The 24,472-nt window shown below is 41.1% G+C and overlaps 1 protein-coding gene across 3 annotated transcripts in view; it reads left to right on the plus strand.

The window, feature by feature from the left end:
* The window catches only part of ZZZ3 (zinc finger ZZ-type containing 3), a 62,106-nt gene that overhangs the window by 20,807 nt on the left and 16,827 nt on the right, over window positions 1-24,472 (plus strand). For all 3 annotated transcript variants that reach the window (XM_056845597.1, XM_056845596.1, XM_056845598.1), the window contains exon 2: window positions 5,073-6,631. In XM_056845597.1, the coding sequence (XP_056701575.1) occupies window positions 5,124-6,631 (1,508 nt within the window). In that variant the 5' untranslated portion in view covers window positions 5,073-5,123. The remainder of the gene's footprint in view (window positions 1-5,072; window positions 6,632-24,472) is intronic.

Raw genomic sequence — 24,472 nt, forward strand, 5'->3', positions numbered from 1 at the left:
ACAAGGAAGCAGTCCTGATATTCACCTGGGCAGAACAGAACCTCTGGACCATCTCGGCGGAACACGTCAGAGGAGTCCTAAATCTCCAAGCCAACTGGCTGAGCCGCCAGACGTTCGACGAAGGGGAATGGACCCTCAACAAATCCATCTTTCTCCAAATCACAGAGAAATTCGGACAGCCGACAGTGGACCTGTTTGCTTCGGGGGAGAATCATCTCCTCCCACGGTTTTTCACGAGGTACTTCCATCCAGCAGAGAAAATGGATGCCCTGGTGTCCCCATGGCCCTCAGAGCTCCTCTTCGCCTTCCCACCTCTTCCCATCCTTCCTAAGGTAGTCAGAAAGATCAGGAAGGAGAGGGCAACAGTCATCCTGGTTGCTCCATTCTGAACAAGAAGGCCATGGTTTCCCAGTCTCAAGGAGCTGTCGATACAGCAGCCTTGGGAACTGCCCCCGATACCAGACCTACTACTTCATGGGCCCCTGCGTCATCCAGACCCTCAATGGCTGCGCTTGACCGCCTGGAAGTTGAACGGAACTGGCTCCTAGACCAGGAATATAGCACGGCGATTGTCAATACCATGATCGAGGCTAGAAAGCCATCCACTAGAAGGATATACGGCCTGTCGTGGAAGGCCTTCATTCTGTGGTGCAGAAGAAAGGATGTCGATCCCCTATTTCCTAGTGTTTCCGAGGTCCTGGAATTCTTGCAAGAGGGGGTGGAGCAGGGACTGAAGGCAGCTACTCTACGCAGGCAGGTAGCAGCTCTGTCTTCTGTCATTCCTTCCATCAACGGCATCGGACCCTCCAGGCACCAACACATTCAGACCTTCCTAAAGGGAGTGCTCCAGACCAGTCCTCCAGTCATCCACCGTTTCCCTACGTGGCGTCTCAACGTGGTGCTGGCTGTACTCACTAGACCTCTCTTTGAACCCATCAGGGAGATCCCACTGAAGATGCTAAGAATGAAAGCAGTCTTCTTAACGGCGGTTACCTCGGCCAGGAGGGTCTCGGAATTAGGAGCATTGTCAGTTAGGAAAGGCTTGTGTGTTTTTCACAGGGATAAAGTTGTCCTGCGACCGGACCCCACATTCGTTCCCAAAGTTAATTCGGTGTTCCACCGGAAGCAAGAAATCCACCTGCCGTCTTTCTGCCCCAACCCCAGCCATCCAAAGGCAAAGGAGTGGCACAACTTGGATCTTCGGAGAACCCTCAGAGTCTACATTAAGCGTACTTCTCACCTGAGAAGATCAGACTCTCTGTTCATCTCCTTAACCAACCCCAACAAGGGTCTTAAGATGTCTAGGGTGGCTATCGGCTACACCATAAGACGTACCCAGCCAGTAAGGTACCGGTCCCAGAAGGGATCACGGTTCATTCAGTGCGGAGCGCTGCCGCCTCGGCAGCCTTCGATAGACAAGCCTCGGTGGAGGAAATTTGTAAGGCAGCCACCTGGACATTAGTGTCCACCTTCACCAGGCACTATAAGATTAATACCATGGCCTCTGCCGATGCAGCCTTCAGCAGAAGAGTTCTGCAACACGTCTTGGAAGCTCCTCAGCCCGCCCAAACAGGGTAGCTCTTTGAGATCCCACAGTTGCAAGATGCCTGGAGAGCCCAGAACGAGAACGGAGCCTTGTTTACTTACGTGAGGGCTCCTTCTGTTCTGGGATCGAAGGCATCTTGCCCGCCCAGAGCTCACTTCCAAGACGTAGTAATTTAGGGAAATCAGTTTCAGGGGTTTCATGGGACACCCTGTAGGGGACTATACCGTCTCCTTCACCCGTTAACTTGCTCTCAACAAAGAGCGTGTGTTTCCTTATTTGTTCATGTGGATATGTTTCCTCTTATTTCCTTCTCACACTCTAATAATCCCGGGTAGTGTGGTTGCTGTTTTTTGCACTTACCTGTCTCCTTTAGCTCGGCGAGTCCGAAAACTGGATATGGGTGGAGCTCCCGCCCAGGAAGACAGGAAGTGAAGTTTTAGTCCTGCCTCCCTGGGCACGTGATGGTAAAACCCACAGTTGCAAGATGCCTTCGATCCCAGAACAGAAGGAGCCCTCACGTAAGTAAACAAGGCTCCGTTTTTCATGGGATCAATACAGGCGGGTAGAAAATGTTCTGTAAAAAAAATTTCAGAGGGAAAAGAAAGCACTAGACATTTTTGCAGAAAATTTTCCACATCTAAAGATTCATTGTTTTGTAAAATTAATAACAATTGATGTACATTGTCGCCAATACAATATTAGGAAAACTTGGCAGTTTCCAAATTGTTTTTGTTGCTGATTATGCCTAATAATTGTGTTGGTATGTAAGTGAGGGATTAGGGGATAAACTACAAATACATATAATAATCAGCATTTTAAAAATTAACTTTTTAATTTAAGGATATTTGTTTGGCTGTTGATCTGTGCTTTCTTATGTGATGTGGGTTTTTACTGTGGCTTTTTTGTGTTAATTGTCTTAATGTAATTGTATACTACTTTGGGTTATGTTGAAAAGTGGTTTTTAATCACTACATGTTGACTCTCTGTTGTAGTTACAACACTGTAGCCTAGGAAAGGGTACATAAAAGCAACCCTGATTCATTTATATTCAGAGGAGAGCTTTTCTGCTGGATCCAATCCATTATTTACAAGTGAATTATTTTCATTTATGAAGATTGACTCAGTTTTTGGTATGTATGTACTAGTATGTGGAGCTGCTAGAAGTTCTTATCTACATTGTGGTGGTGGTTGGTAACAACTGGCTTATCTATTTGCCTATTACAGAAAGGGGTCTTGCAGTCATTAGGTACACTACTCTGGTACCTGTTACCTTTGATATAGTAATTTCTGTGAGTTCAGTGGTTATTTGGCTGAGCAGCTCTGGATTTAGGGGAGGGACAATAGTTGTAAAGGAAGGTTATACCTCTTGTATTGGATTCTTTACCACAGTGGTACATGGCCTGCTGCAGCAGGATCTCTCTGTCCTGTGCCACAGGAAATATGAAAAGCTCCTTCCCAGCCAGTTCAAACCCTTAGAAAACTGGCTTAAAGCTAACCCAGGGATGAACTGTGGTACTGGCTGCTTCTACATTGTCTTGGACTTTTCTGGTAGCACAGGGAAACAGTAGCAGTGCTGTAGCTGCTGCTCCACTGAGATAATTTAATAGGCCAGCTCAAAGAAGTGACTTTGCAGTTCTGTTTCAAGAAGACTTCCATAGAATATGGTGAACACATGAACTGACCTTAAAAGAGCTGTGCCAGAAATTGATGTAAGCTGCTTTCGCTGCCCATTGGAGAAAAAGGCAGGTATAAAGCAGTGGTTCCCAACCTTTTTTTGACCAGGGACCACTAGGACTTTTTTGTTCGGTGCAGGGACCCCAAGGTTCAAAATAAAAATTCAGAGAATTTGAAAATAAACTTTAATCATAACTGTTAGTTAAACATTAAACTTAGAATAATATTTGAATATGTTTTTTTATAATAGAGAACTTTTAATTGAAAAGATTAATTTATTATGGGTTTATAACTTTGTTTCGCGGACCTTAATTTAGTTCTCGCGGACCCCTGGGGGTCCGTGGACCCCCGGTTGGGAACCAGTGGTATAAAGGAAGTAAATGAATACATTAAAATAAAATAAATCCTAGTTCTAGCCATTCATAGTACTGAGATGCACATCTTTTCCAAAAGGTGAAACTGCCTGCAATTTTGGGAGATTTCAAAATGCCTGGTTGAGAGATTCCAAGTGGGAAAAGGGAGGTTGGAATATCCTTCTAGATACTTTCAACATTCAGACAGGCAATAGCTTTAGACAGAGTTTCAAAAGACTGATGCTAAATTTGATCAAACTATCACTAGATTATCACTCACATGATTTATTTGAGTATGCTTGTTGTCTTGATTGTTTCAAATAGTTGGGCACTTAGTTTGAGTGGAGAATTAGTGGAAATGCTCCTCTTCCAGTTACATGTGCAGAGATGCCTTACACTCCTGCTAGGATCCAACCTAAAGTTCTCTGTCAGCTTCCACTACATCCGCTGTAGAAGATGGCAATCTGTATGCTGTGTTTACCCAAACTAATTGTGTTGGGAAGGAGGTACTTGTATCCTGTCTAAAAGTGTTTGGAGAAATGATCATCATGTCTGCCTCCAGGCAAAACCCTAATCTTGGTTTAGTGGTTGGATATCCCGTTTTGGGCATAAGTGTAAGGCAGCCGATTCCTGGGGTGGGGGGTTAGGCAGCGGCTGGAGGTGGCACAGCCATGCCGCCTCCACCGCAGGATCCACAGCAGAACTCAGAAAGCTGCCCTTACTTGCAAGCCCTGTGGAACCACTCCATAGTGTTCCACAGGGCCACGCCACCTAAAAAGGTGGCATAACTCGCAGTAAGGGCAAAGGGGGTGTTCCTGGCCCAAAGGGGTTAGGAAGCTGCCTGAAGACAGCTCCACCACCTGCAATGCCTCCCAGGATGCTGGCACGAGGAAATAAGCTGGGAGAACATCAGTGGAAGGCTGTGCTGGTGCCCAGGCCCCGTACAGCAGTGTGGTGTCCCGGGGCCGGCATGTGTGCCACCCAGGCTAGCGTAAGTGCCCATTATCCCAGGTTAAATGGGCACTTATGCTGGTGCGGGGTCACGCCGGCTTCTATGGAGCTTCGGCACCCCTCAGGAATGTGCACTAAATGATCTATTATACCACTTGTAAATATTTTATTTTATAGATATTAGGAACTAAGTTTTGAATTATAAAGTGGACATTGTTATTTAAACTTGATAGCTTTGTAGCATCTTTTAATGCATTAGAAGTCCAGGTGACATTATAGTTATAAAAACATTGTTTTCTGTCGGGCTGTGCTTTCATTTCATTATACAAAAAAGTTTTCATTTAGTGAGTGTAGTGCATTTTCTGTGGTGTGTATTAATAATTAGTGTTTAGAATGATGCATTCAGTACTATGAGATGATTGTCCTAATATTAGCATAAGATAGCTACAATAATAATGATCCCCATTAAGTAGTAGGATATAAATGTTAGCCTGATTTCTGCTATAGATGATGTTTTTTCTCACTGTCTTGTTTACCTTTCTTTGAAGGTTTCCGAATGAGTGGATCATGAGGAACGTACTTTAGGGACTTGCCATAGTATGGCTGCTTCTCGATCTACTCGTGTCACAAGATCAACAGTGGGGTTAAATGGTTTGGATGAAAATTTCTGTGGCAGAACTTTGAGAAACCGTAGCATCGCTCACCCAGAGGAAGTTTCTTCTCTTCCACAAGTACGATCCAGATCTCCAAAGAAGAAACCAGAATCTCTGCAGACACAGAAAGGAAGTAACAGTGGACGAACAAATGATATAAAGCAGCAAAGCTCTAGGGAATCATGGGTAAGCCCTAGAAAGAGAGGACTATCTACTTCAGAAAAGGATAGTATTGACAGACAGATTGTGGAGAATTGTGAGAAGAAGCAAGTGGAACCTGTCTCACCAGTTTTAAAGCGAGTTAAGCGCTGCCTACGCTCAGAGGCACAAAATAGTTCAGAAGAAGTGCTGCCCTCTAAAACAGGAAAGGAACGATTGGAGCGCAAAAGCTCACTATCGGACAATGTTGCAGTCTCTCCAGGGACTAAACGAGCTTGTCGATATCTTATATTGGACAGTGGTGATAAAAGGGAAGTTAAAAAAGTGAATGCTTGTACAGAAAGATGTAACAGTTCAGTATCTGAAGAACTCGTAGGCTGTCAGACTGTCAATGGGGTTGATGGGAGAGACCCAGATGCTATCAAGTGTGACTGTCAGCCTGATGGGAATACTGCACAGCACAATGCTGATTCCTGTTCATCCAAGGAAAAATCTGTAGCAGAAAATGGCAACTCATTGGCTCATTCTTCATTTTTTCTTAACAGAAGTAAGGAGGACAGTTTTGTAGACCACAGTGTGCCTTGCACAAACCTACAAGAACAGTTAAAGTTAGAGGACCACAAACAATTAAACAACTCTTTGCCTGAGGAACCTGCTAATCGGGCACATGAGTCAGGTACGGGTACAGGGTCCTTTTCTGAAATCCAGTCATCTTTATTAAGGGATTCTGAGGAGGAAGTAGATGTGGTGGGAGATAGTAGTGCCTCAAAGGAACAGTCTGCTGAAAATACCAACAGCAACTTGGACAACTGTAATGACAATACATCAATCTCAGGTGAACCTGAACCACCAGTTTCTGTGTTGGACTGTGTTTCAACCCAAATTACATCAGCATCAGAACCTCAAGAACACAGATATACTCTGAGAACATCACCATGGAGGGTAGGCTCAGCCAAAGGTAGCCCTACTAAAAATAACTCTCCATGTAGAGAAAATGGACAGCCTGAGGAAATCAATTATAGTGCCCCTGGGAAGAATGTAGAATCAAATATTACTAATATCAACAGATCTTCTATAAACACAGAAAATATTCAGAATGAGAAAGAAAAAGTTTGTGATTCTGGGGACTGTGTAGATGAAAGACTAAGCAAACCACCCTCAGAGGCTAGACTTGTTACTGGATCCTTACCATCTGCCAAAGAGAGTGCCAATCTTCATGCTGTAGAGGATGATGAGGAAGAGCCTGATGTGTATTTCTTTGAATCAGATCATATGGCATTGAAACACAACAAAGAGTATGTGTAACTATGGTAACCATGGATTCTGCTTTTGTTTATTACTAAAACCCATAGTTTCTGCCGTGGAGTAATCTTATTTGAATAATGGGTTTCTATGGGGGGGGGGGCTTCTGTCATGTTTTACGATTACAGGAGTATAGTTTATAGCATATTATTCTTGAGAAATCTTTAGCTGTAAATTGTCTGAATCACTTTACAGTGTTTCATTTTGAAAACTAAATCATAACTAGAATGTTTACAATTCAGGTTCCATTATAGCTATTGATAGAGAATTTTTCAGTTAATCAGTATACAAAAGTAAATTAAATGCGTTTTTTCTACTAGTGATACTAGTGTATATAGCAGAGTGTATAAACTGATTAGTGATTAGGGCAGTAATACAATATTGCAAAAGAACTGAATCTATGCATCTTTCATGGTTTTTGTTGCTAAGTTCTCATATTCTCATCTGTCTCATCAGATGGTTTATATGTACATTTGAACAAGCAAAAAGCTTGTCATTTTCACAGGAGCAGTCTGGAAACTTTGTGAATTGCAGGGACTCTGCAGAGTGATAGTCTGTGTTTCCTGACAAAGCCCCTGACCTCTTGGCGTGCCCTCTCCCTTTACTGTGAGCAGAGTGGGCTTCTAATGCAGCAATAAGAGGAGGTTGGGCCTGTGTTTAGGTGACAGTTTTGTGGGAAAATTTCCCATTGTGGTGATAAGAATAGATGGTATCACCCTGCAGAGTAGGGGTAAGCTTAGACAGCTTATCCTGCTGCTGCCTTTGTGGTTTGCGTAGGCTTTCTGCTGTCTTAGGATATCTCCTATTTCTGTGTGCAAAAAGAGGACACTTAGGCCTTATATATACATGTACACATACACCCACACACATGCACAGTGCCCTCAGTATAATTTGTTACTGATATGAAACACACATAAGCAGTACATTTGTCTGAGCTATCTATAACCTTGTCAATTGACTGTTAAGATTGACATATTATTTGTTGTGAATTCTTAAAACATCTTGTGACTGGACTTCCATGCACACTATATACTGAATAACCAAAGTACTTCATGGCTAGTAAAATAGTTTCATTGTGAATAGAAATAATCATTAACCATCAATCTTTAAGGTATCTGTCATTCTTATACTCAGTTGAATCCTTTGAGGCACTGTAAACCAAAGCTGCAGGTGTTTTCTCTTGTATCTCCCAGAACTTGAGTATATTACTGGCTCCAGAACTTTTCTGTGCTGCTTATAGATAAATTTGTTTGACTAAACATATTATGGAAGTTAACATGATGCAGTGGCAGTAATCGACTACAGTTTATTTTTCCTCTGTGTAGCAAGAGTTCAAAAAGGTTAAAGAAATACTTCATTAATTAGAAGTACTTTCATCTCTGTTAGCTGTCACTGTGAGACAGCATCAGGCTGCACAAAAAGGTTATATGTACCCTTTGCTGAAGACATGTCAGTTACGATAAACTATTTAGTATGGGATAAAAGCAAGAGAAGATCTTTTAAATTCTTTATCTGTATATAGCAGTTTTGCAAGTGCACAAAAGTTTGAAGTCTTTAATGTTTTTTAAGAAAAAAAGATTGAAGCCCATAAATTTTCTTACTAGTCCACTTGCCCTCACAAAAAGTACAGCCATACTAATTTAACACCTAGTGACTTCGAATTATAAACGTTTTGACATCCCTCCCTTATTTTTTCCCTCATGTTTTCCATACACGCTTCCCCTTTTTCTCTAATTTTGTCCTGTTTGTGCCACATACATCAGCAAAATTTTAAAGTTCAAGTGCACTGCAGTAGATCAGGTAGGATTAGCAATGCCTTGTAATTTGGCCAGTCCTGTATCAGTTCTTGCATTTTTGTGCTAGAGCTGTTTTAATGTACAGCAGCAATTAACAACTTGCACACATGCAGCTATCCTCTACATTTAGAGTAAAATCCCCAGTATTCCCAGTTTGCAAAAGGTTTTCTAGTTCTTACATGATTTAGATTGCCAGGCACCTAAACCTTTAATGTTGGTTCAAACAGAAAGACATAAAAAATAAGTGGAGTGGATAGTTCTGATAATCATGGTGATCTGTCTTTTTAGTTTACCTGAAACTCTTTGACAGGTTGCTGTTCCAAAATGCTTTTTTGTGCTCTGAAGGGAGGAGCCATGGCTCTATGATGAAGCAGGATCAATTCAAGCAGGATCAATTCATGGCATCTCCAGTTGAAGGATCTTTGGGTAGCTGGTGTTGGGAAAAGAAATCTTTCTGCCAGAGAGCATGGAAAACTTCTACCAGTCAGGGTAGACTGGATATTGAGCTAGATGGATCAGTGGGCTGTGTTAGTATAAGGTTGCTTCGTATGTTTATATATGATTGAATCCTGTGACTGTGAAATTTGTACAGTGTCCACAGAAATTTAAACTTCATAAGAATATTTTTTTAAAGTGATGGCAACTCTGGGGCTTCCTTATGAGGCAAATCTAAATTGCCTCCACAATGGCCACTGAATAATAAGTTCTCTTAAAAGCAGGAATACATATATTGTCTGCAAATGTCAGTGCCATTAGTAACTCAGTCAAGGTCCTTTTTCCACTTGCCCTCAAACGGTTTAATCACTGAAGTTATTGTAGATAGAATACTGATGTTTTTATTTATTCATGGGAGTCATGGAGGCATTTCAGTTACGCTGCTGCACTGTAGAGGCAAGGAATTCCCTTACTCCCCTTGTGAAATTCCTGAAAACAGTCTTATTCAAAGTCAGCAAGAAGCCTTAATTCTCCTTTATATGTGTACAGGATCATATTTTAATAAGCATGTTGACGCCATTTATGTTATTGAGTATTGTCATTTTCTGTGGACATCTGTATGTATTGACTTTAACCATTTACAAAACACTGGCCTAGATTACAGACTGTCATTGTATATGTGTTGATTTCCACCTCACAGTGAATGAAGCCAGTGGTATCAATGTGAACAGTTGTGTCAGTTCCTCCTGTGTTGAACACAAAGCTATCAAAATATTCAGTAATTTAAATTTTACTCAGGGTGCATTCAGAATTCCAATTCAAAAACACTGGTTTGTATCCTGCCACTCAGCAAAGTGTGATGCCTTATTCCAGCCTAAGGAGCCCTTCTCTGATGGATGTGGCACATCTGCTGAAGGAACAACCACTTCTGTTGGAGGAAAGAGTCAGATTTGTGGAGAGGAGTCATAGGATATAAACCACTAATGCAACGTATCACTTGCACAGCTGAGCTGAGCCCCCACTTTCTGGGCAAAGATTTCTGTGCTTAAAAAAAAAAAAACACCCCCCTCCCGAAGAAACTACAGTGCACGTACACATCACGAAGTCACTTCTGGGTGCTTAAAGAGACTCTTAATTGGAATGAGGGGTTGCTCAGCCTTGCTGATAATGGTGTGTTTCATGTATGATCAAAGATGCTGCTTTTGGAGCCAGATTAATAACTTACTGGATAAGTCTTGTATTTCAGCCATTCCTCCTAAAAGAATAGCTATACACATTTTCATTTCTACTTTTAGAACAGTAATTTCCATTGTCTTGTGATTAATATTACAATGTTGAGCCATATAAACAATTTTCAGGTTGAAAGCTTTCTCGATTAAAAAGGAATTTTTCTTGGAATACGATAAGGATATGTTAAACATAAAGAAGACAGAACTGGAGTAAAGTTCTAGAGCGTAGTAGTTTTCTTGCAACCTGGAAAATATAGCAATTCATCATTTCATTTGAGGTGTATTAGTAACTCCCCGGACTGAAGGTAGAGCTACAGGCACCATCTCAGACAGACAATTAAAGCATTACTTGTGCTAGTTATCTCAGAAATATCACAAGTATTATGGTCCACAGAGGCAGTTAACAGTTTAGATTCTGTCTCAATGATTGTTAATGTTGTAAGGAGTAAGGATCCAGGTGAAGAGATTTTTTAGGCTATATAAATAATTGCATGTCAGGGTATACCACAGTTTTTATAAGGAGCTGACCCCATGTGTGTGGAAACCATCTAAAGATGAAGAAATCCTCGGTTGCCTTGGCACTGCCTTTTAAAGCTGCAGCTGACAATGCTGAAGTGCTGCTACGTAATTGGCTGCTTTTCAAGGGAGATTTGGAGTGCCAGCTTGGTGTAGTTCAGAGCAGCAGACTAACCTGGAGGACCTGGTTGGATACCCACTCCTCCACATGAAGCCTGCTGGGTGACATTGGGCTAGTCACAGTTCTCTCAACTCTCATCCCCACCTACCTCACAAGGGAAAGCGATTGTAAGCTGCTTTGAGACTCCTTATGGTAGAAGAAGAACAAGAGTTGTTTTTATATCCTGATTTTCTCTACCTTTTTAAGGAGAATCGAACCGGCTTACAACCTCCTTCCCTTTCTCTCCCCACAACACACCTTGTGAGGTAGGTGAGGCTAAAAGAGCTCTAAGAGAACTGTGACTAGCCCAGGGCCACCCAGCTGGCTTCATGTGTAGGAGTGGGGAAATCAACCCAGTTCACCAGATTAGAGTCTGCTGCTCATGTGGAGGAGTGGGGAACCAAACCCGGTTCTCCAGATTAGAGCCCACCGCTCTTAATCACTACACCACACTTGGTTTTTATACCCCACTTTTCTCTAAAAGCAGGGTATAAAAACCAACTCTTCTACCTTTGCCCATTGATTTAAAGAATTACTAAAACTATCTGTCTTACAAAGAAGATGCAGAATTAGGTTTGAGGGAATTGATGCCTTTATTACCTGTGGTCATCAAAGCTGTTTCAATTCTGAAGATAATTATTTGAGTTGGATTACTAGTTCTCATGGCTACCATAGCAAGAGTTGCCATTTAATGGTTACTTATAAGATGCTTGCCATGGGCTTAGTTACATATGTGATTTTGATCTTTGCCCTTGGAGCTCCCACAGTCGCTTTGAATGATACTTTTGGTAGCAGCTGGATTCTCTATCCCTTGCTGCTTTGACTTTCAAGTGGAAAAGTTGCATTTGTGAAACGCTCATTGGATGCAATACAATTTTTAATGGCATGTACAAAGATTTAACCTTTCTTATACTCCTTGCAGTAAAGTATTTGCTGCTGCACATGTCTCTTTGTTGCAATGCTCAATAGAATGTCTCTCTGTTAATCCTGTTTAGAAGCTTCGTGGAAGGAGCACGGCAGCTGGTACACATGATAATGTCACCAAGATTGGTTATGAACTAGATTTTAAGACGCTCCTTGAATCTTATGCTTCACTTAATTAGATAATTGACTGTTTTGATTCAGTTTAAGAAATCCTCATTAACTTCCAGAAATTTTATGGTGCTTGATGGATATAGATAATGTTGCTTCTAAACATACGCTTATAAAAAAGTTTCATATTTGATTTTTGAGCCATCATTGGGAAAAATGTATTTTGAGCATTTCTTATTAGTCATTGTTTCTTAATAGTTTCCTAGTTCAAATTTAGATGTGTCTGGCTGTGTAACAGATTTAAGCAGAGTATGTAGAAAGTGTGGATGACTCACCCACTGCCCAAAGTCATCAGGTGATTTTACAGCTCCCTTTTTGTATTCCTTCCTTACCTCCTGAGGTAAGGTACCTCCTTACCTTAGGTACCTTATCGCATGCATCACCAGAGGCTATAATCTGCCTTATATGTCCTATCTGCCTGTATAGCCCTTACAGAACAAAATTAATTTGAGCAGATGGCAAAACATTTAGCTGTATTAAAAACATTCTGGTGACGACTGTGTACAAATGATAGTACTGACCAAAGGTGTTTTCTAGAATCCTCTTAAGGAACATGTCTGTCTGTCTAATGGAGAGAGGTTAAAACACTATCAACTACTGGTTTTAAAACTTCACCTCTAAAGATAAGGTTAGCAAGAATGATGAGAACAAGGAAAACCAGGGTGGTGGTGTCATTGGGAGTGTCAGACTAGGAATGGCGAAACAAACTCCACTCAACCTTGAAGCTCAAGGGCTTCCAGTGCTCTCTAACAACCTCACAAAGTGGTTGTAAGGATAAAATGGGATGAAGGGCAGGGTAAACATGCAAAAAGAGTGTCTTCTGTCAACTGCACTTGGTTTGCCAACTCAGCTGATCTGTCTAAGCTAATAACATGCTTTATGGTTGGTTTACTGTAATGCATTGTGTGTTAGGTTGCTCTTGAAGACAACACAGAATCTGCAGCTGGTTCAGAATGCAGCAGTCTAATGCCATGGGATAGCCAACAGAGGTGATTAATCTTCATGGCGCAGAATCCACATATCTAAAGGCTTGTCTCTTCTCATATATCTTTCCCCCATGCCAAATACAACCCTCAGGATGCCAATTGGTGGCTATTCTCATGTTTGTGGTATTCCACCTGACATCAGCCGGAACTCATGCCCTTAATATTGAAGCTACCACTCTGTGGAACAAGCTTCCTCAGGTAGTGTAGGTAGGGGATGCCATCTCTAGAAATGTTTGCTGCGACTTTTAATGGAGTATAGACTGCAGCATTTTTAGGCATGAGGATTATTTGTGGTTGTATTTGATTTTGTATGATATGCAAGACACTTCCCAGTCATGAGGAAATATGGGAAATATTTCAACACAAAATATAGTGTTGCTATAATACAAAACTGTCATTGCAAAAAGGTGGGGGAGAGTCCATTTGGAGGACATCTTAAACAGTATATTTCTAGTGAGTTCCCCAAAATATTGCATCTGCTTACAGGATAGAGTACCTGCGGATTTGAATACGAATTATTCAAGAATAAGTCCATTTAAGGGCCCCGTGGCGCAGAGTGTTAAGCTGCAGTATTGCAGTCAAAAGCTCTGCTCACGACCTGAGTTGGATCCCAACAGAAGTTGGTTTCAGGTAGCCGGCTCAAGGTTGACTCAGCCTTCCATCCTTCCGAGGTCGGTGAAATGAGTACCCAGCTTGCTGGGGGTAAAGGGAAGATGACTGGGGAAGGCACTGGCAAACCACCCCGCAAACAAAGTCTGCCTTGGAAACGTCGGGATGTGACGTCACCCCATGGGTCAGGAATGACCCGGTGCTTGCACAGGGGACCTTTACCTTTACCTTTTCCTAAGTCCATTTAGTAAACAAGAACCCAGAGTTCTTAGACTTCATTGGCTACAGTTGCTATTATTCGTCACTATTTTCTAGAACTGTAATGGTTTTTACTTTATAATTTCCCAGTTAACAGATAAATGTTATATAAATACAGATAAGAGATTTTTTTGTTAAAATGTCTCCTCATACTTGACATTTTGGTTTTATACACTACCTCAATAAGCAGTTTTTTTGGATAAATCCTAGAATGCCTGTTTTCCAGCCACAACACTGCTTTTTTGTATTGTAAGAACCATGCAGTTGATTCCAGGGGCAAGCATCTACATGCCCACAGAATGAAGTAATTGGTGTGGCAGAGGCAGTCTTCCTGCAGTTCATGCAACCCAGAGCTTATTTGCTAGGGATATAGGAAGTGGCAGACAAATTGAGTGCTTTTTATTTTGACTTTGGAAACTCTATGTAGTAAGATACGTGATATGGAAGCAATCCACAGCTTAAAAGTAAACAAACAAGAATTTAAATTGAGAGCTTTTGCAGATGACTTATTATTTATTCTAGATGACTCAAATCAATCCATAAATAACCTAATGGAATTACTGGAATAATATAGTGAAGTTTCTGGATTCAGGATTAACCAAGATAAAACTCAGATACTGTTCAAGAATCTCTCAAAAGAGGAACAAAAAGACTTCATGAGTATTTCTAAATGGGAGAAGACGAACAAGATACAATATTTAGGCATTTGGATTAAAAACAAAAGTAAGGATTTAATAATATGTTAAACTTTGGGAACTGATAAAAAAAGACATGACATCGTGGTCCAATAAAAATATTTCTTTTCTGGGTCGCATATCAGTAATACAAATGAATATCTTACCAAGACTGTTGTTTTTGTTTCAGAATTTACCTATAATCACACAAATAAAACATTTTGACATTTGGAGGAAAGATTTGTTGAACTTTATCTGGCAAGGGAAAAAATCTAGAATTGCATATAAATACTTGGTTGACTCTAAAGAGAGAGGAGGGTTTGCTCTTCCGAATTTTAGATTGTATGCGGAAGCATAGGCTTTGGTATGGCTAAAAGACTGGATACAATTAAAAAATACACGTTTATTGGACTTGGAAGGTTTCAATGATAAACTTAAAAACCACATGGCATTTCAGCATCATATTGTAAAATCCTCATTGATAAAAACTTGGTTAAGATATAAACATCTGTTGGAAACTAGAGCACCGCTATGGATCTCTACACAAGAAATGTTAACACTGCGGCCACTAAGACCATCCCAATTTATAACATACCAGGATCTCCTAACTTGGAAAGATAAAATGTGTGCCTTAAAAGACTATGAAGATCTTAAAAAACATTTAACTTGGTTTCAATATCACCAAATAAAATCTGTATATGAACAAGATATGAAGATAGGCTTTCTTAAAGATAAATCAACATTACAACAAGTTTTACTGGCGAATAATGACCATTTAATTTCGAAGATGTATAAGATGTTGTTATTAATATATACAGAACAAGATCAAATCAGACCTACAATGATAACTTGGGCACAGACATTAGGTCATGATATTCTATTGAATAATTGGGAAAGACTTTGGACAAGAGATATGAAACTTGTGCTTTCACAGTTGTTGAGAGAGAATATATACAAGATGATCTACAGATGGTATTTGACACCAAAAAAACTAGCCAAAATGTACAGTACAATGTCACCAAACTGTTGGAAATGCAAGGAAGAAGTTGGTTCTTTTCATCATATATGGCTTTGCGACAAAGCTAAAAACTTTTGGGATATGATTTACAATGAATTAAGATTAATTTTACAGTGAAATATCCCAAAAACACCTGAGATGATGCTGTTAAGTATGATACCAGAACATATCTTGACACAAAGAACTTTTTTGATATATGCCACCACTGCTGCAAGATTGGTCTATGCAGCTAAATGGAAAATGTCTGTGATACCAGACAAGAATGACTGGATAAATAAAATGTTTGAACTAGCAGAAATGGCTAAACTTACTGCTCTAGTAAATCAAAAAGACAATGAAGAATATGTGAGAGAATGGGAGGCATGGATAACATATTGGGAAAATGAATTAAATATGGGAAATGTTAAAGGATATGACTTAATCTAATTCAATTGATTAATGTTGAAAGGATGAAGTATTAAGTCAATACTGATTAGGCTGATTAGTTTGAAATTGTTTTATTTTATGTAACTCTGAAGATGACAATATTGAAATTGTATGTGACTTAATAAGAAAATTAAAAAAATATATAATTGGGTATGTTTGTTTTTAAAATTTAAGCTCCCAGCTCTGCAGACCATCAGCTGAGCCACGGGAGAAACAGCTAAGCCGCGGGAAAGACGCAGCAAACAAAATGGCTGCCGGAGAAGCTGCATCAGAGGACATCGAGCTCCTTTCTGATGCAGATCAAGAATTGGCGTTAAAATCGGCTCCCGCCGTTAGCTGCCCTGGCGGACTATTGGAGAGGGAGACCGGAAAATCGTCGCCATCTACTTCGGCTGGAAAATCGCTGAAGAAAAACAAGTCTAATGGTGGGGGGAAAGGCGGCAGCCGCAAGCGCCAGCTTAAGCAAAGTTCCGCTTCGACCTCTAAGGTCCCCGCCGGATCCTCTGCTGCGCCTTTGGATGTGGAGCCCGATACCTACAGAGGGTAAAGTAACCCACCCTTCTGAGGAAGGGGGATCCCCCAAGAACCCCACGTTTGAACAGGTACATAATATGATAGAGGGCTCCATGGAAAGACATTTTCAGAGGCTCCAATCTCTTATCCTACCCTTCCAGCAGGGTTACCCTCCTCAAAGACTCCATCAGCCACTTCCTCAAGGGTTTTCATATAGTTGGACGTCTTCCCCTGGGTCCTCAGTCATATCTGAACCCATGTAGGAGGAGCCTGGCTACAGCCAAAGCACCCCCTCTAGGCAGTGGCCCACTAAGGCAGCTATGAAAGCAGTGCCAATTTTCCAAGAGCAGAGAAATGAAACCTACCAAGAGCAGAGAAATGAAACCTACCCTGTGGATAGGGATTCTGGGGCCTACGATAAGGAGGAAGGAGAGTTCATTTCAGACGAAGAACTCCCCAATGTTCAAGAACAGTAGTCTTGGCTGTTCTGTTCTGATGATTGCCAGCCTCTTTTGGCCAAGGCACTTTTTGCTTTAGACCTATCTGATGATGCTGAAGCTCCTGAGGAATCTAAGCCTAAATCCGGACGTAAAGGTTCCAAGGAATATTTCCCACAATGTGAGGCCCAGACTATTAAGGTCCCCTTACCAGAATACTTTGAGATAGTTACTAAAGCTGAATGGGACAAACCCATAATAAACAGTTCTCTGGCAATGCCAAGAAACTATATGATATGGCCTTATATGCAATGGATATGTTGGAATTGCCTGTGGTAGATGCTCCTATCTCTGCCCTTCAATCCTCTGACTTCCTGGCAGAGGATGGAATGGGCTTTATTAAAGATCAGCTCAATAGGAAAATGGAATTTCTTTCCAGAAAGGTGCATGAGGCAGCTGCACTGTCTATTCAGGCCAATACCACAATAGCACTGATGGCTAGGGCTTCATATGCCTGGATAAAGAAGCTCACTCAGCTTCTACCCACCGCAGATAAAAAAATAACCGAGGGCCTGTCTCGAGTGCTAAAGGTGTCCTCCTTTATGGCAGATGCCTCCTTGGATGCAGTGGTCTTCGCTGCTAGAGCGGTCGCCTCCAATACGGCCATTCGCAGGGTCCTATGGGTAAAGACCATGGTCGGCTGAGTACAGGTCCAAGACCATGTTAATGGGTCACCCATACAAGGGTGGAAAGTTATTTGGAGAGAGACTAGATAAGATGCTCTCCCTAATTAAGGATAAAAATAAGGCGATCCTTAAAGCCCATAAAAAGGAACCCCGTCCTGGCCAATACTCTCAGTCCTTTCGATCCTACCATACCTTATCCAGGTTCAGATAGGATCAGAGACGCCTACACTGGGCTCCTCAGAGAGGGTCCTTTCGATGTTTCAACAGATTCAACCGCCCCTCACAACCACAGTCCTTTAGGGCGGACAAACCTGACAAATTCTTCAAAGGAAATAATCAGTCATGCCAGGGATCCAATGGTGGGGGGAAGGTTACAACTTTTTCTTCCACAGTGGCGCCACTCCCAGATGGATGCCTGGGTACTACAAATAATTCAGCAGTGATATCTAATAGAATTTTATCACAAGCCTCCAGATCGCTTTGTCGCATCGCCATGCTACCGCAGTTCTGTAAAACATCAGAGAACGATGGAAGCCATTTCTCACTTGATCCGGATCGGGGCCATAGAGGAAGTACCTATTTAGGAACATCTCCAGGGAGTTTACTCCCTATTTTTCCCAGTCCCCCAAAAGAATGGGGACTGGAGGGCTATCCTGGATCTCAAATTTCTCAATCGATTCATCCAGGCCAAACATTTTTGCATGGAGACACTGCGAGCCATCATAGAGGCACTGCGTCCAAACACCTTCATGACATCCATAGATCTCACAGAGGCTTATATGCATATCCCCATCCATCAGTCTCACCGGTGCTTTCTGAGATTCAACTATATGAACCTTCATTTTCAGTTCAGGGCACTACCATTCGGGTTGACATCTGCCCCCCGAGTTTTTTCCAAAGTGATGGTGGCTATTGTGGTGATGTGAAGGAAGGAAGGAATCCAAGTACATCCCTACCTAGACCTACTCATATGCGCCCCCTCATACAACTTGGCACTTCAGCACACCACTCGAGTCATCACGGCACTTGAAACGCACGGCTTTCTTATAAACAAAGCCAAAAGCTTGCTAAGCCCGTCGCAGAGGATCCTACGTCTGGGAGTGGTCATAGATTCCACCACCAATTCAGTATTCCTCCCAACAGACAAGGCCGGCAAAACTCCCCGGTTAAGTCGTCACGACATCGACTGATGGCTCTGACAAGGCTCCTAGGCCTCATGGTATCATGTCTAGGCCTGATTCCTTGGGCTCACTTCCACTCCTGACCACTTCAAGCAGCGCTGCGTCCATTCCAGCTGTTCATAGACAAGACCCTCTCCCTCAGTCCGGTGGCCAGGATGAGCCTCTTATGGTGGACCAAAGTCAACAATCTAACAGTCGGACAACCGTATCTACTCGAACAGCCAGTCCAGGTGTCTACAGAAGCCAGCCTCGAGGGATGGGGAGCCACAGTGGCAGACTCCTTTGCTCAGGGCATATGGAGCCAGTCAGAAACATCTCTCCATTTTGATTACTGAAATCCGTCCCCAAAGCGATAGCGGCAGCTTCTCCCACTTTTTGAAATCCCTTACTATGTTTTGCCAAATTTTAACACAATTGTTCTGAAACAGATTTAAATTATTTGAAATTAACCAAATTCCTAAATATCTTACTTTACTTTCAATGCAAAATCCAGTTTTGCTAATCAGTTCTCTTTGTTGTGATAGAGTCTTATTTCTATTTATTTTGAATCCTGCAAGCTTTCCATAGACCTCAATGATATTATTCCAATTTGCAACTTGACAATTAGGGTTAGTTAAAAAACATACTAAATCATCTGCATAAGCTTTGACCTTATAATGATTTCTCCCAAACCTTACCCCTACTAAATTATCATCCTGTCTAATCTTATTCAACAATATTTCTAAAACTAAAATAAACAATAAAGGTGAAAGCGGACAACCCTGCCTGGTTCCTTTCTGAATTTCTAATTGTGGTGTTAATTCACCCTTTATAAGCAATCTGGCCGTCTGTTGCGTATATAGGCTTTCGATAGCTCTTTTAAAGCCAGCCCCAAATTCCATAAATTGTAAAGTTTTTTTCATAAAACTCCAGTGACTCACCGCTTCCCTACCTGGAGACTGAACACTACTTTCTGCTCTAACCAAAAGTCCCTTCGAACCTATGAGAGAAGTTCCCTTATGATTAGTAAGGATGAAGACCTTATTTTTAGTTGCCATAACCTCTGCCAGGAGGGTTTCAGAATTGGGTGCCCTCTCTATTCGCAAAGACTTATGTATCTTTCACAAAGATAAAGGTCCTTTCTGCTCTGACGTAGAAGGGCATCTTGCCCACCCGGAGATGGCAACATCATCTTACAAGGGTGGACTGAAGCACACCAAACTAGCCTATGGATTCAATCGGCCTAATAATATTGTAGCAATACATATAGAATGGTTCTAAGTTTATCGTTCAGTTTATTGTTGTTTGTACTCCTTGTTTGTGAGTGCCTTTCCCTGTCTCTTGAGCTTGCTGTAGAATAACTGGAAGGGGAGATGTTCCTTGCCAGGAGACAGGAAGTTGTTAGTTTAGTCCTGCCTCCCCCTAGCAATGGGTGAGAAACACCCAAACATCAAGATGCCCTTCTACTTCAGAGCAGAAAGGACCTCGGTGAGTAAACAATGTACCTTTCTGTTAGACTTTAAGTTGCTACTTGACTACTGTGTAATTTTTCCTGCAGCACAGGTTTATCCCTTTGCAATCTTTATATTGTATTATATGATGGTCAAGCTGTGAAGTCGGCTTAGAATTTATATATACTTTGAGCATTATAAAATATCAGAATTAAAATATTTTTTTCTTTAATTGGTATTAATTTATTTGGAAGTGTCTAGATTAAGGTAATTATATAAAACTTTGAATTATATGAAACTTTGAATTGATTTAGACATGTTAGATAAAATCACATAAGCACTTGACATTTTTTTAGAGCATTTTTGCCTGATGGCTCAGAGTAGATTCTGTAGATTTTTATAGAACAAATTATTTTGAAGTACAGTAGCATAGTTACCTAGTTGCTCTAACAAAAATGTATGTGTGCCATAGTAAGAGAGACCACTTTAAATTACCATTATACTGAAGTCAGGGATAGTGAGTGGATTTACCAAATATTTGTGATTGCTTTGAGAGAAAAAGGACATGACTATTCTGATATCTTTAGTATCACAGTGACCTTTCCAGACCACAGAAAGAGAGCATACATTGTACTTCAGTAATTATTATGTATTTTTCTTTTTTAAATTATTGGGCATGATACAGAGAACTGCTTTTGGAAATCTTTTTCCTTAATCTTTTCCGCTGCCGTCCACTGCCTAAAAAGCTATTCCTGAAGGTTGGAGGACTATCCAGAAACATGGGATGTGGTAAGGAGATCTTTAGTAGACGGAAGCAATTCACAGGAATCTCAGATTTCTTTGTGCTTGTGCAAGTGTTCACCGCTCATGCATGGGAGAGAGTGGAGGTGGATCCAGCCTTTTCAATTAAACTAGTCATGTCACTTGTGTCTCACTTTTGATGAGTAGCAGTTGTCTCTCAGCAAGACCCAAGTGAATGTTGTGGCAATCCTACTCTTTCTGCTAAAGGTTTAGAAGCCTGTTTAACAGGAGGGCTTGATGTTTTGTTAGAGATATAGAACTAGCTGTTGTTGTGTAAGACTAGGTATATTGCTGTCCTAGTCTGCCTTTACTAGTCAGGCATAAAGTGCCTGACATGTTGGTGGCATCGCAATTGCTGCTATCCCTTGGGCTCTCAATGGAAAATCCAACTGGCTTACCTTCCCCTTTACTGGGCAAACCATTCAGTTGTGAAACAAAATAATAAATTAGAAATAAAATTACTTCTTAAACAGTTTTTAGTTGGAAGTACTTTATGTTGGTATAGAGACAGTGGATGCAACACTAATTCCTAAGTATCCTGAGATGTTCTTAATATCGTTTGACTCTTTAATCAGTAGTTGCAAAAGAGATCCCTTTTTATCTATAAATATATAATCCCTGTTGTTTATACAACTATCAGATTTTAATGCTTTCCCATTAAAATTTGATAGTTGGATAAAACAAACTTAACAAGGAGTATAGATATCTAAATTTCATTGTTGCTTCAGTGTCAGAGTGGTCTGCATAGGAGTGTTTATGTTCACATTAGCCATAAAAACCAGCTGCTTTTTGCCATGTGTATACATGGCTTGTCTTTTAATACAGTGTATGAAAAAAAGTCTGAGACTTGTGCTTATTAACATTGTTGGATACTGTTTTTTTTAAGTACTTGGTGCAGCTAAACAGAAGTCATATGTTCTTTGTATTTTTAAGAAATTTTATTAAGTTTTACAAAGAAATGTATTCAGGTTGTTAATTTTTCGAATGGGGCATATGGGTTACTCTTTCTGTGAGAAAGCATAATTAAATTCTACCTAGTAAGGCAGTGGATTCATGTTCAAAGTTGGAGCTAGTGATGCTGTTCAGGAAAGACACTTTTTATTAAAAGGGCTTCTTTAGTGTCGTCCTTTTTTTCTTGTTGATATGATAAGCTTGGAAAGGAATGTTACTGAAAAGAACTACAACACTAATCTATTTGCAAATCTACAACATATCTACTTGCATACTATAAATCGTTGAGGCTAGATTTGTAGTGGTCTCTCTTCTTCCTCTTGTTCTTTTTTGGCATATGCTTAAAGCCTGAAGAAAAGGGGAAAGTAAATGGTAAGGTAAAGGTTCCCTGTGCAAGGACCAGGTCATTCCTGACTCATGGGGTGACGTCGCATCCCAGTGTTTACTAGGCAGACTTTGTTTGTGGGGTGGTTTGCCAGTGACTTCCCCAGTTGTCTTCCCTTTACCCCCTGCAAGCTGGGTACTCATTTTACCGACCTCGGAAGGATGGAAGGCTGAGTCAACCTCGAGCCAGCTACCTGAAACCAACTTCATTTGGGATCGAACTCTGGTCGTGAGCTGTACTTCAGCTTACCACTCTGCTCCATGGGGCAAACAAACACAAGAAATGAGAAACTAAAGCTTAGCTTTTTTATTATAAGCTTGTGAGAGACGCAGGTTATTCAGGAAGAAACATGGGCTTCACCTGACATGTGTTAAGCTCAATTCTGCATACTAGAAACAGGCATATCCTCCATTCTGAGACTTGATGCCAATCAGTCTACCATCAAATGACACAGTACTGACAGTCAGTGCCTTATTTTCACTTTTACAATCCATGCAGTCCTGATGTTTGTCCTCCCTTTTTTTTTTTTTTTTGGCTTATCTCTAGGCAAGGAGAAAGCATTAATAAATGTGGTTGGTTAGAAATGTAGAGTTGGTGTGTGTCTTAAGTAAAATTAAAAAGGAAGAGTTGTCAGTATAAATCTTTCAATATGAATGGCACTTGGCTGATAAGTATAATAAAGCCTCAACTACTGCTTTCATGAAAAGCAACTTAGGGTGGATCAGGTTGCTTAACGCTTTCCCCGTGGGCTGCTGTTATACTCTAAACCATATGCATATTCCTGTCTTGGTTCCTAGGTATATATTTGCAGATATATTTCTGCAATGCTGTGTGTATGAGCAGTTTTGAGCTGAAAAACAATAGGCAGTAAAGGGTTAAGCATCATTCTCTGAGCTGTTCATCTCAATAATCATAGCCTGGTGAGAGTGTGCATCATTGTAATAACAAAATATTGTGTCTTTGTTGCATATATTTTCTTGTAACGTGTAGCTCAGTGCCTTGGCTGTGGGGGTCAAAATATCACAAAGTGACTGATTCAAATGATAATATAGTAAGTATCAATGGTTTTGCCAAACACGTACATCGAACACTAGCCAAAGTAGTCTTATAATTAAAAATAATAATAATAAACTTTTATTTGTACCCCGCCCTCCCACGGCCAGGCTCAGGGCAGCTACCAACATGATTAAACATACACAAACATTTAATTACAAAGATTAAAACATTCTGATACGCTGTAATTTCTCTAGTTCTAACTTTGGCACCTACTATAAGAACAGCAGGAGTCCAGTAGCACCTTAAAGACTAACAAAAGTTCTGGCAGGTTATGAGCTTTCGTGAGTCACAGCTCATTTCAGATACAGATAGAATGTTGAGTCTGTCCTTAAGTAGAGTTAATTCAGTCACCCAATGGCAATAGCATGTAAATGTCAATTGCAGGTAAATGACAATAGCAGGCATGATTGGATTAGGTGTGATATCCAGAGGGGTAGTAAAAAGGTAAAGGTCCCCTGTGCAAGCACCGGGTCATTGCTGACCCATGGGGTGATGTCACATCCCGACGTTTTCTAGGCAGACTTTGTTTACGGGGTGGTTTGCCAGTGCCTTCCCCAGTCATCTTCCCTTTACCCCCAGCAAGCTGAGTACTCATTTGACCGACCTCGGAAGGATGGAAGGCTGAGCCAACCTTGAGCCGGCTACCTGAAATCGAATCCATCGGGATCGAACTCAGGTCGTGAGCAGAGCTTGGACTGCAGTTTACCACTCTGCGCCACGGGGCTCTTCTAGAGGGGTAGTAGGCATGGAGAAATCAGCATTGGTAATGAGATAGGAATCCCAGGTCTCTTCATTCTAGGAGAATGCATTGTCTTGAGCTTCATTATTAGGAGTCGGATTAGGACCTAGGATTTCTGTCTCATTACCAGTGTTGATTTCTCCTTGCCTACTTCCCCTCTGCATACCGCACTTAATCCAGTAACACCTGCTTTTGACATTTACATGCTATTGCCATTGGGTGTCTGTCATTCCTCTCTACTTAAGGACAGATAGAATGTGAGTCCATCTGTAACTGAAGAAGGGAGGTGTGACTCACAAAAGCTCATACCCTGCCAGAAATTTTGTTAGTCTTTAAGGAGCTACTGGACTTTTGCTCTTTTCTACTGCTACAGACAGACTAACATGGCTACCCATTGTGTTCTAGTTAAAAGACTCACTGTGTGTGTGAAGTGCCGTCAAGTCACAGCCGACTTAT

This window comes from Euleptes europaea, chromosome 2 (genome assembly GCF_029931775.1).
Source record: "Euleptes europaea isolate rEulEur1 chromosome 2, rEulEur1.hap1, whole genome shotgun sequence".
Classification (NCBI taxonomy): Eukaryota; Metazoa; Chordata; class Lepidosauria; order Squamata; family Sphaerodactylidae; genus Euleptes; species Euleptes europaea.